The following is a 12,829-nucleotide window of genomic DNA, read 5'->3' as shown; positions in this document are numbered from 1 at the left end:
AGCTTTATAGTTAATACTTGGCTCAAATATTTTCATACTATTAAATTTTTTTTTTATTGTTATATATATGCACCTCAAGATAATGGCAATAAGTAACTATTCTATGACATCGTTCAGTGTTTATGTAACACCCAGTTACATTTAATGGCAAAAATACACTTTATCAAATATTAAATCAGCATTTTCCAGCTCGTTTCTTAAATGTTCATTAGGGCTGGATGTCATCTTGACAATTTCTGAAACCACTATCATTTTTATTTTGACATTTTATTTATATAAAACCAGCTTGCAAAGTTTGAAAAGACAAAAAGGTAATTCTACAAACAAATAAACAGAAACACATTGCACAGAAAGAGAAAACAGACTCAAAGGCTTAAAAAGTAGTAGAGCAACTACACTCCATAATGTCAATAATGTGGAGAACATTTGTGAGTGCAACAGCATTTTAAAATAGGCCATGGAAAATGCTGATTTACAGAGCAATTCTACATGCATTAGTTGCACAAATCTGATGCGTACAAAAAGCTTTTAATACTAACAATTTTAAATATACCATTTCATTTTCTCAGCTGAAAGTAATAAAAGCTTAATATATCTGGCTTCTATCTGTATATTTGTGCAATATAGGAAGTGTGTTTAACTAGCCAGTATCTGTCGCTGCCGTTTGTCCCTGGCTTTCTCCTGAGTGCGCTGGGTCAAAACCTTTCCCTCGTGTGTTTGTGCTGTGCGCGTGACTGCGGAGATGCCGTCCACAAATTTGGTCTTGAAGAGAACGTTTGCATTGGTGAACATTCCATCTTTTAGAGACACCACAACAAACTGCAACAAAAAAATAAAATAAAAACAAGTTAATGAAACACTGGAAAATTGCCATATAGTCAAAAACAAATGTCAAAATGAATGAATTACCTGTGAGTGTGTGAAGTGTGTCCTCAGCATCTGTCCGATGTTTTGTGTATGTGAGAGATCAAGAGCGGCATCCACTTCATCCAGGATGTAAATGGGAGCAGGTTTGAACAACAACATAGCTAAAATCAGAGAGAGTGCCACCAGAGACCTGAAACACACATAAAGACATCAGATGGTCAATGGGAAGTATGCAGTAACCAGTCCACAATCTTCTGCTCTAAAGGAACTGTAGCCTACAAATGTTGGCTTGGAGGGCCATTACCAAAATGGTTATTGATTTTAGGAAATAGCGATATGCCACTTTTAGCAAAAGAGTTGGCAAAAGCTGACCTTTGACCCCCGCTGAGCTCTGTCAGGTTCTCTTTCCAGGTTTTCCCTAGAGCCACTTTAAACTCTAACCCGTCCAGGACACCACATCCCTCAGGAGGAGCCAAACGTGCATTTGCCCCAGGCAACAACGTGGAGAATATGGAGCCAAAATCTTTATTCACCTGCAATCACACACATTTTACTGAACCAGATTCATCAGGAGTGTGATCTTTTTCTTACTAGTTGTAATTGTAAAAAAATGAATGGGTCATGGGTGGTTTATTTTACCTTTTGCCATGCCACATTGAGAGCCTCATTCTTCTTCTGGTCCAACTCTTCAATAGTTTCCAAGATTTTGGCTTTATCATTCTCAACAATTCTCTTTTTCTTCTTCAGATCATTGTACTAAAAGAAGGCAGACAGTGTTATTACATTTTACTACTACTAATAATAAATTATTTATAATAGAAAATGCTATTATCATTACCAATAAATAAAGTAAATAGATACCACTAATAATAAACTAATAAATCCGAAACTGGTCCAAATCTCAAAAAAACATGCAAGGCACAAATAAATAAATAATAATAAAATAAACACACAATCATTCAAAATTTTGGGGTTAGTCGATAAGATTTAAGTGACTGTGAAGACATTTGTAAAACCACAAAATTATTTTAATACAAATGCTTTTGAAAAGAGTACTGTGAGGACATTCAATTGTCCAGAAAAATGTCAAAAGCAAACATAACACAAGTTTCCCAAGATTAACCTCTGCTCTTTTACTCTCATCTATTGTGTAATAACATTTTTAACAGCACGGTCACTTAAAGAGATCAACGTACCCTTTCCTCAGCCTCACTGAGCATGTTCATGGCCCTGCGGTTGACATTTCTCTCCAGCTTGTCTTTAGTCTCCTCGAGTCTCTTCAACCTCTGTCCAGCCTCTTTGGGATTGTTGGTCTTAAAGTCGTAGGCAGTGTTGGGCTGGCCGAAGAGATGCTTCTCAGAGGAGATCCAGTCATTTTCAGCTAACATGCGGGCCACCTAAACAAACGTAAACATTAGAGAGTCTAATCTACAATACTCCAGTCTCTAATGACCTCATTAACTTCCTCTGACCTTGGCAGTGGCATCAGCGCTGTCTTTCTTGTGTTTGCTGATGTTGTGCTCCAGCTCTTTGATTTTGAGCTGAGCATCATTGTTTTGCTCTCGTAGGTGGTTTGCTTCTCCGGTCTTTCCTTTAATCTCTCTCTCCTGTCCCAGAATCACCTTCTTCTGCTGGGACAGCTGCTCCTGTGCGGCACGCACTGCTTCCTAAACACACAGAGCGACAGTTACCATTTATGGCACTAAAAGCATCACTTTTATGCAACACTATGGCATTCCAAGACTGTATGACTTTTTGTTTTGAGAAACACAACAAGATTGTTTGAAGATTTGGTCCTGAAATGAATTCCATTGTCAAAGGGAACCAAAACTGTTTTAATTACCAACATCTTAAAATATCTTTTGTGCTTTACAGAAGAAAGTCATAAAGGTTTGGAATGACAGGAAAGTAAAAAGAGAACAGAATCTTCATTTTAAGGGCGTATTAAAGAGGTTGTCTCTGTACCTTATTGGCCAAAACCTCGGTGGTCATGGTGTCGATCTGCTCCTGTATGGCTTTCAAAGCTTCATCTACAGCTTGAATCTGTTGCTCATATCCAGCCTGTTCTCTTTTCAGTTCCTCCAACTCCAGAGCTAATGCATCTGCCTCCTACAGAAAGAAAGTACCATTTAAAGGGTTGCATTTGCACCGACAGTGTGTATTAGGACGTCACATAAGCTGATTGACAGCGATGTAATTTGTGCGTGGCGTTCAACAAAGTTAACATAGAACAACGTTAACAACAGGAATGGAATGTTGACGCATATGTAAAGCAATTGACTGCCAATGCTAAACTTGCTACAAATGCCTGTACTTCAACCTCAGCCCATTTATGGATGTTCATCATACTTGCGAAATAAATTCACGTTTACACGTGAATTTATGTATGTTTACACAGCATTTTAAATAATGGCGAGTGAGGGCGTTTTCAAGCACGTCTGGCCAATCGATATCTATTTACATCACAGGTAGTACTGGTTAGACCCTGCTCTGGAGTAGGAGCTAATTTGGTTCTCGAAAAAGGCAGTCCGGTGCCAAAACGCCCAAATGTGGGTAGTTCCACATTTAGTTCTGGTAGTATGAAAAGGGTCCTGCGGTGCAAAAGGCCCTAATCAACCCTCTACGCACACCTTGGCAATATAATCGCCATTGGCTAGTAAAGTTTTTAGTTTACTTGCAAGACTGATATACTATTTTACACACACACACACACACACACACGATTCCAATCAGCTTATCTTTGTAAAATGGCACGGCTTCTTAAATCTTAGCTTTTTAATCAGTCAGTCAAGCATTATATAATGGTATGAAGCACTATTTAATGATAGAGCTTCAGTGATTAGAACTAAAACTTGGTAACCATGTATGAATTCATATTGGGCATTTTAACTGAACTTAAGACTGGTGGTGATATATTTGGTCATTGAGGGTTTTGGTAAAAAAAAATTATAGATCATTAATTATTATTAAAAGATAATACTACTACTAATTCTGCACTATGGATTGATGAGCTGCTGGGCTCATGAATATTTATCACGATGTCTGTGTTCGGTCCAACTGATTTGCTGAAATCAAAACAGGGATGGTAATAGATGAGCGGCAGCCAATTAAATGCCATTTGTGCATTAGCTCCGCACACTACCAGAGAAACCTGCATATCTTCTGCTTGTTCGAAAAAGTTGAATAATTCTAAAAGAACTCCATTATTTTGACAGGAAAATACAACAAATATAGTTTACATATAGCGCATGAATTCAGCGTGTTAAGACTCTTGCTCTCTCTCTGTGCATGTGTGAGAAGCGCTATCAGTAAAGTGACGGCGAGTCGTGCCCCTTCTTCACACAGAGTTTACAGAGCGTCAAATACAGGTGCACTGTGCATCCATTGAGATGAACTGAAAAGTACAGATCGCTTGATGGAGAGCAGAACTCTGAAGTGCTCAGTCAGTGTTCAGCGAGTGAAAATGTGCTAATCTTATAATAGCCTTGAACACACAAATTGGCGAGTAAAATTAAGAATTTATTAGCCAATGGCTAACAACAGACATAATTTAGTCGAACAGATTAAAATTGAGACGCATAAGCGAGTGATTTACTCGCAATGTAGAGGGTTGCTAATCATTGTAAACACAGTGTAACTTTGTCAGTCTAGACCTGATACATTGCATCGTAATGAGAAAGTACCTGCTGTTTCTCTTTCAGTCTCTTGTTGTAAGCATCTGCTTTGCTCTTGGTCTGGTTGAGTTTCTGCTGAGCTGCTTTCAGTTCTTTCTCTCTCTCTGCCTCTGCATTCTTCATCTTGTTCTCCAGAACTTTGTACTTCTCTTCTGCCTTCTTCTGAACCTCCTTTGTCTTCTGCAGAGTTTCCTCACACTCCTCTAAAGAAACAGAACACCCCAATAGTTTAAAGACCAGCAAAACCAGAAATGACCTATACGGTATAGTAGTGTGTTTATTGCAGCTCTTATAGAGAGCACCGCTTTCAGAAAGAGAACCAACAGCATTTTGTCAAAGAGTGGTATTTGCATGTACCGATGGTCTTGCGCAGGTTCTCCAGCTCCTCTTGTTGTTTGTGGAAGGAGCTCTGCTGAAGTTTGGTCTCCAGGATCCGGGCCTCTTCAGTTTTCAGGTCCAACTGCTGCTTCAGCTGACGATATCTAAAAGAAAGCAGCAAAATTTCAGTCTTCTGCCTTGCACTTTTGTTCTGATTGGTCAGTGAGGATTTTGAGAAGTTGTATTTTGGACAGAGACTCACTTCTCAGCGGTTCCCTTGAGGCTACTGAGCTCAGACTCTACCGCGGTGAGTTCTGCCTCTTTAGCCCTCAGACTGTCCTGGATGTCCTTCACCTCAGCCAATTTAGATAAAACAGAGGCCGTCTGAGCACGTGCACCTACACACACACACACACACACACACACACAGGTAAAAGTTATTAGAGAACACAATGTTCTACTGTCCCCTGTAAATGTATTGAGATCATAAACTCATCTGCCTTCTGGATAAAATGCCCACAGGTATCATTAATCAGATTGGTAAAGTGGGGGGCTTGTCTAAAGGACACAGTACAGATTACAAAGATAAGGGGTGCTCCGATCAGGATCGGCCGATCGTTATGCGCATCTCGTCAGTAAAGCCGTTACTAGCTTCTCTATTAACAACGGCTCTGTGTAGTAACAGCTGCTCTATGTGAAATCACGCACCTGATGGAATTAACCGCTGATTAGAAAACCGGCTTTACTGACGAGATGCGCATTAACGATCGGCCGATCATGATCGGAGCACTCCTAGCAAAGATATATCTATGGTTCCTGTAGCTCAAACAGCAAATGGGTCCATTCCCAGGCTATGCATAAACTGACAAGTTCTATATATATTATCAAATAGTGTAATAAAGAATTAGCCAAACGCATGTTATATAAATGTAAATCATCACAGTTCAGTTGAATCTATAACATACTGCGCTCTAACACTTAAAAAGCTTTAATTGCTCTGTGCTATTTTGTGGAGATTGAATGCTGCATTAAACCCAAAACTGAAAAACTAACTGGCAACTATGTGAAATAAGATGACAAATTAAAGTAAGAAAAGTGACAAGAGTACAAAAAATATATAAATAAACATTAACAATAATAAAAGGGGAAAAAAGGTTTTCTTGGGAGAATATAGCAGAAAGGTATTTTCACACAATATCATATTGTATTATAAAGATTTTTCCCCCTTATAATTTGTCCAACATTCTCAAAACATTATTTGTAATATAGCAATCAGAATTTAATAAGAATCTGATTACATCAGATTGATGAAATTACATCTCAGAACAAGTCTGAGCAATAATCTAGTAAACTGAGAACTGATAATGGGTCTGAATACTTTTGTGAGGCTCTATATATTGTGCAGTTATAACCACATACTAACCTCCAGTCAATGTTCCCTGAGGATCAAACACGTCTCCTCCCAGCGTAACAGTTTTGGTGCTCACACCTTTGTCAAAGGCAACTTTTTTAGCATTGTCCAAACTGTCACAGACTAGCGTAGTTCCAAAAACATACTCCATGGCCTTCCTCAGCTCCGATTCATAACCTACCAACGACAGAGCGGTGTGCACGTTATCTGGCCCAACCTGCAACACAAAATACATGGGTATCCTTTCCTTAAATAGAATTCCACTGAGAATAAAATATATCATAATCAAATCAACAACTTGAGTTCTTACCAAGTTTTTGGCAGTGCGCACTACTTTGTCATTGAGGGTACGTGCTGAGATTTTGTTCAGAGGAATGATGGTGTATCTGCGTCTCAGTTCACCCTTTTCCAGAAGCTTTTTCCCAGTAACCTGCAAACAGACAAGTTTAAAACCAAAACAACTATTTTCAGAAAAGTTTGAGGACCCCTTAATGTTTCATTAAGTAAAACTCACCTCATTGTCCACCACTATGTTATAGAGTCGACCACCAGCAACCACCTCCAGAGCTGTAGCATTTGACACATCAGTCACAGTGAAAAGATTTGCCACCAAACCTTTCACCTTACAGCGGTCCCAATTCTTCTCTGGGTCCCTACATACACGCATAGTACCAATGGAGTCAATGAATGAAGTGTATAAAACACACATAAGAAATGAGTCTAAATGGAAATGGTTTGCATGTTCTCACGTGTACTCGAAGCGCAGGTTGGGGAACTGGCCCACGAGGGACTCGTAGGTTTCTCTGAGCTGACTGACGTCCCGTGAACACTGCCTCTTCTGCTCCATCAGAAGCTCCTCTCGTCCATCTGAACACACAAGTCAATCTTCTTTAAAAAAAAAATAATAATAACCACAATCACATTCTAAATGTATTCAGTACCTTCATAGTTGAGTTTCTTCATTTCAGCCTGTAGTTTTTCTATGCATTTCTTCACAGCCTCAAATGAGTCCTGGTCTTTTTTGTAGCCACTGTCCATCTTCTTGACCTGAGCCTGCTTAGTCTTCAGCTCCTGCTGAGCATGTTTCAGTTTCATCTGAGCCTAAGAGTCAGAAGAGACCTTTACAATCGGTCTTCAAAAAACAACACCATAAAATAGAATAAAATGTACCAACATAATACCTTTCAAAAGTGTTTTTGAATTCATACTTTTACATAAAAAGTATGCAGTAAACTGCTTAACTGACAGTAAAGACATGTATAATGTTACAAAGGACTTTTTTCAAACGAATTCTGTTCTCAAATCAAAGAATCATAAAAAAAAAGAATAACATAATATAATATAAATATTAAACAGCAATGGTTTTTAACGCTGATAATAATGAGAAATGTTTCTTGACCACCAAATCAGAATATTAGAATGATTTCTTGTGGATCAAGTAATGGCTGAAGACTGTAGTAATTATAAATTGTAACAAAGTATAACAATTCTAATTCTTTATGACAATTGTTGCTAAACAAATAAACAGTACCTTGGTAGACAATAAAATCATCTTCAAAAAAAATAATTTATATATTTTGAATGGTAGTGTATTTTTTTTTTTTTTTTTAGACATTACTGATCTGAGTAATAACAGTATGGACAGTGAACAACATTTTTAAAGTATACATTGGACAAACAGTCCTACATCACTGTGATTACTGGACTTATTGACAGATGTTAGACGTCAAAAAGGTCACCTGTTTGGCCTCGGTCTCTGCTTTACTCATGTCATTCTTGCAGGTCATCATCTGGCCACTAAGTGTGGCTTCAGCTCCATCTTCATTGGCAGAGAGACCAGCTGACACTGCCTTAAAATGCTGTTGAGCCGCCTCCAGCGCTTCTGCATCCTTCTGCCCTTCCTCCTGCACGGCCTTCAGCCGATCCACAGCCTTGGCAACCTCCACTTCTTTAGCTGACATCATCTTCTTATCCTAGTTCAAATAAAGTTACCATTTAATTATGATTGTAAATAAATGACTAATTTATGTAAAATTCATTCGTTCATTTATGAAAATACATACATTCCTGGCAATATCTTGAAATATAAGCACAATACTTTACAACCCTACAGGAATACTTTTCTTTAAGTTATATCATTATTTCTATAAAAGTTTCATTAATTTGTGTATTAAATCTATTAGTAACTTTATTGCAAGCTTTCACAAATAAAAGTTGTTTTTATTGCTGTTATACCTCCTCCATGTTTTTGACCAGATCTTTTCTCTTCTTGGTCTCATCTTTCAGATTTTGCTTCTTCAGGTCCAGAGCGCTTTGGGCCTTTGTGTCCACTCTCTGCGCTTCAGACAAGGTCTCTTCCAGAGTCTTCAAAACCCCCCCAACCTCCTAGAGAGACAGACACAGAAATGAGACATGCTAATGGAATACAACAGGAGACAGAAATATTTAATCAATCAACCGCACACTTTTCGAACAGGTATCAATTTCCATCATACTTTTTTTTTTTTTTTATTCCGTAGAAAGGCTTTAATACTTTTGCCAGTTCATTACCCACCATTCCTCTCTCTATTACAGAGCTTCAGTCTCCACAGGACCAGTACATGATTACCAACCTGTACAGGTAAAAGAAACCCTACCTATCATAGCTAGGTCACCACACCATTTAACAGACTGCGATCCGATTCTGGACTTTAAAAAGTCATTTCTGATAAATTAGAGAGAGTTTTTTCTTCTGCACACAGAACAGTTAGGCCATTTTCACACTGAAAAAGCTACCCAGTGGATTCAGCCAAAGTAACACACCATGATAACAAGAACACAAGAAAAATAACTGGAAGAAAAGTATTAATAAACATTTGTTGATTCTCATACAGGGCTGATAAAAGATTTGAAGTTTAAGCTTGAAGTGGCCCTCTTAGAGCAAAAAACAAAAACACAAATACATTTTGGGTAAATGAACTATAAAATTGCAAGTTTACTTTTGCAATGTGATTATGTAAATACCCAATCCTGTACAAACGTTGGTTAGGTTTGATTTTTTTAATATTAAAGGTATTTGTCTTTTATGCTCAACAAGACTGCATTTATTTGATCAAAAATACAAATAAAAACCTGGAGCTGTCAAAAGAGTTTTCCAGTTTAATATATATATCTAAAAACCAACATTTTGAAAATCTGTGTAAATATCATGTGGCTTGCATTTCACATTTATATATTATAATATGCTATTGACATGCACATTACATGTTTAATGTAGGTGGTCACAAAGCACTTGACAAGAAAGAAAGGAGAAAAAGGTAGAAACTATTACAGCAAATTAAGTATCCCTCAAAGGCTGAAACTGCTCTATGAATGTTACCAAACAAATACACTTTTGCTTCTTTCTCCTGTTCCCTGCTCTGCTGCTTACCTTGTCCCTCATTCGCTCCAGCTCCTGTATCTCGGAGCTCAGCTCCTTCACTTTGGCCTCGTTCTGCTTCATGTTCTCCTGCAGCTGTGCGATAGAGCTCTGCATCTCCTGCAGGTGTTCAGTAGACTTCAGCTTGGTCTCCTCGGCGCACACAAACAGGTGCGCCACATACAGTCGACTCAAGTGCTCGATCTCACGCATGAGCTTCTGGTACTCCAGGTAGGATGCACGTTCCTGAGGAGAAGCAAGGGAGATGGACAGGATGTGACAAAGATGATAAGTATATTTTGTATAAGTCATATGTATTCGGTCCACAGTAAGTAACTGATGCTGTTAGAAAACGAAAAAAACTAAATGCTGCTCACAGCTGCATATAAAGAACCAATGGCACACAATAATGTATAGCCTCTCTCCATTATACATGATTCATTAATAATTTACAACTTCATTATTTACATAAAAGGTGTATAAAAAAATTCTAATAGCATGAATCTAATATACACATATACAATAAATTATAAATAAGCTAATTATTATTATATTTTGTTTAACACATACCTCCTTCAGTTTCTCCATAGCAGGGGTGATCTCCTCATCCAGGATCTGTTTCACACAAAAACATCCAAAGATGAAGTCTCCATAAGATGATTGTTGGGTGATTTAAATAAAAAGGTAATAAGAAAATAAATGTACTTACAGTCTGAATCTCTTTCAGCTTTGCATCCTTCTTCTCAATAGTTTTCTGAGCACTGATCTTCTTGCATTCGTACATCCTGGTACCTGCCGCTTCCTCAATCATGGCCAGAATCTGTGAATAAAAAAAAAAAACAGTGTAATTATTTAAAATTTCACCAAAACTTGCATTGATGACACTGAATGTTTGTATTATTTCATCCACCCGCAAAGAGCTAATCAAACTGCAGAAGCTTTATTACTACAATCAAAATGTGAGTAGATCACAACCAAGTATATTCAAATGACAAACATCTCACCTCAGGAGGCTTCATGTTTAAGACCTTGGTGATTCTCCCCTGAAATAAACATAGAGGTGGGTTGATAGGTAATATGAACAAAAAGCTAATTACATATGACCCAAGTAAAAATACAAAAATGTTAAATGGAATCAAAATGAACCCTATTTACTCGACAAGCATTTATGACAACAAACAAACTGTTAAATAAGTTGCAAACAGCCGTCCACACTCATTTTAAAATCAAAATTTGGTTTTTTAAGAATATGATTATCCAATACCTTTATAAAAAATATTTTCTGGCCACATAACCGGAAAAGTTTTCAATCAGTGTATTATGGTGGTTACCTGCATGATAAGAAAGTGAGGGTTGTTGACATTCAATCCAACTGAACAAAACAGATCCTGGACTCGCAGGTTGTTTGCATTCACGCCGTTGATAAGGTACTTGTTGCGTCCACCTATGACCACCTGCACAACAAACGGTTACATCACAAGCCGTGTAACTCGAGCCATCAGGGAGAGTGGAGCAGACACTGATATTAAGGTGAATACCTGTCGTGTTATAGTAATCTCATCATGTGTCTCAAACCCCAGTGGACTCTGTTTCTTGTTGGAGTTGTCGAAGGTGATAGAGACAGTTGCTTTGGTGATCCCAGCCAGACCATTTTTGTAAACCAGATCTTGGAGATTAGTGGCACGAACCTACAAAGGTCGAAAAACCAAAACAAGCAGGATTACATTTTAGATTTTAAACTCCGTAAGCCACTACCATAATTAAACATTGCTCTGTATCCATATTAGACTGAAAACATCTATTCCGATTTAAGTTATTTATACACTATTTTTGTTTTAGCGTTTTGTTTTTGTAATACAAGTGGTTAAGAAAACAGAACATCTGAAAATCGTTTTGTTTATTAAATAAGCAAAAACAATTGAACAAAATAAACAACCATCTGCAATCACAAAGCTGCCTGATTTAAACATGCGTCTACGAGTTATATGATATTTGATGTATTCAAACTGACCTGTGATAGATTAGTTATCCCCAGCAGAAAGCAGATGGAGTCCAGTATGTTTGACTTCCCACTACCGTTCAGTCCGGTGATGGCGTTAAAAAACGGATCAAATCCGTTAATCTCCGTTCTTTCGGCGTAGGACTTGAAGCCCTCTAGTACAATAGACTTTATGTACATTTCGATAAACCACCGTATGCGTAAAATAAAATAAAACCGCTATAAGTTACACTGCTATAGTTTCCGAGGTAAGTACCTAAAATGAACGTCGACGTTGCTTTCAGTTCAACCATCCAAACTTGAAATTTGGCGCCAGGTGTGTCTCCGCTGCGCCTTTATGACCAGATTTAAGAACTAAGTTAAACTACAAACAAATTAATCCACTCTAATCCTGAATATATTTAGACAAAATGATCGTTCATTTTGCAAGAATTCATGTTTATTACAAACAAGGCATTGCCATTTGAAGTTAAATTAATTTATTATTTTGATTCAGGCGACTTTTTTAGCCACCCAATTGATGGACCCAAAACATTGAAGCATTTATGACGTCAGCATGGCGGTTTGGCTAAATTCAAAACGTTAGTGTAGTGCAACTTTAACCTGTTACATATTATAACATATTAATATGATACTATATTTCTCGACTCAATGGAATAATTGATTTTGGGCAGTCGTGGTATTCTATTTCTGTGTAATGACCGGTAAACTATATTTGCTAGATCTGCTATCTCCAACTCTGTTTCTTTTTGCGAAATAAAAACTTTTAATCACAATTCAAATATTTTATGACCATTTATATACTAAATCGGTAAATTGCTGTACATTTCGCCGTAAATATGTTATTCATTTCTTTAATATTGAATACATAAGATGCAAATCCTTTCGTACCAACAATATTTTGCATGCAAACAATTAAAGCTGTCTTGCACACAGTGACAAATATTTTTAAAACTTTCCATAGGTTAAATTTATAAAAATTGTGCTTAAACAACTCGTGGATGTCACAGTATTTAATTCAGTAAAGCACACTGCAAAAGAAACGAGAAAACATTGGATGATTCACCAGATGACAAGATTATTAATGTTATTATTGTATGCTGTAATATTCACAAGTTTGTCTCACAGTTTCGCTTTTCGAAATAATTAAATATATTAGTATA

The 12,829-nt window shown here is 37.4% G+C and overlaps 1 protein-coding gene across 1 annotated transcript; it reads right to left on the bottom strand.

The window, feature by feature from the left end:
- Window positions 1-112: 112 nt before the first annotated feature.
- smc2 (structural maintenance of chromosomes 2) lies at window positions 113-11,957 on the bottom strand. The gene is made up of 24 exons (XM_052589743.1): window positions 11,679-11,957; window positions 11,206-11,355; window positions 10,999-11,121; window positions 10,672-10,710; window positions 10,377-10,487; window positions 10,238-10,282; window positions 9,680-9,913; window positions 8,506-8,655; window positions 8,010-8,243; window positions 7,212-7,371; window positions 7,020-7,137; window positions 6,785-6,923; window positions 6,581-6,700; window positions 6,283-6,487; window positions 5,122-5,257; window positions 4,899-5,023; window positions 4,551-4,744; window positions 2,833-2,976; window positions 2,340-2,534; window positions 2,064-2,264; window positions 1,507-1,623; window positions 1,240-1,400; window positions 910-1,057; window positions 113-819 (listed from the first exon to the last, which is right to left on the bottom strand). Exons 1-24 carry the CDS (start codon window positions 11,844-11,846, stop codon window positions 637-639), a joined length of 3,600 nt encoding a protein of 1,199 aa, XP_052445703.1. The 5' UTR covers window positions 11,847-11,957; the 3' UTR covers window positions 113-636.
- Window positions 11,958-12,829: the final 872 nt, after the last annotated feature.

This window comes from Carassius gibelio, chromosome B22 (genome assembly GCF_023724105.1).
Source record: "Carassius gibelio isolate Cgi1373 ecotype wild population from Czech Republic chromosome B22, carGib1.2-hapl.c, whole genome shotgun sequence".
Taxonomy (NCBI): domain Eukaryota; kingdom Metazoa; phylum Chordata; class Actinopteri; order Cypriniformes; family Cyprinidae; genus Carassius; species Carassius gibelio.
Note: the sequence above shows the minus strand (reverse complement) of the source record. Positions and strands in the feature narration are given on the sequence as shown.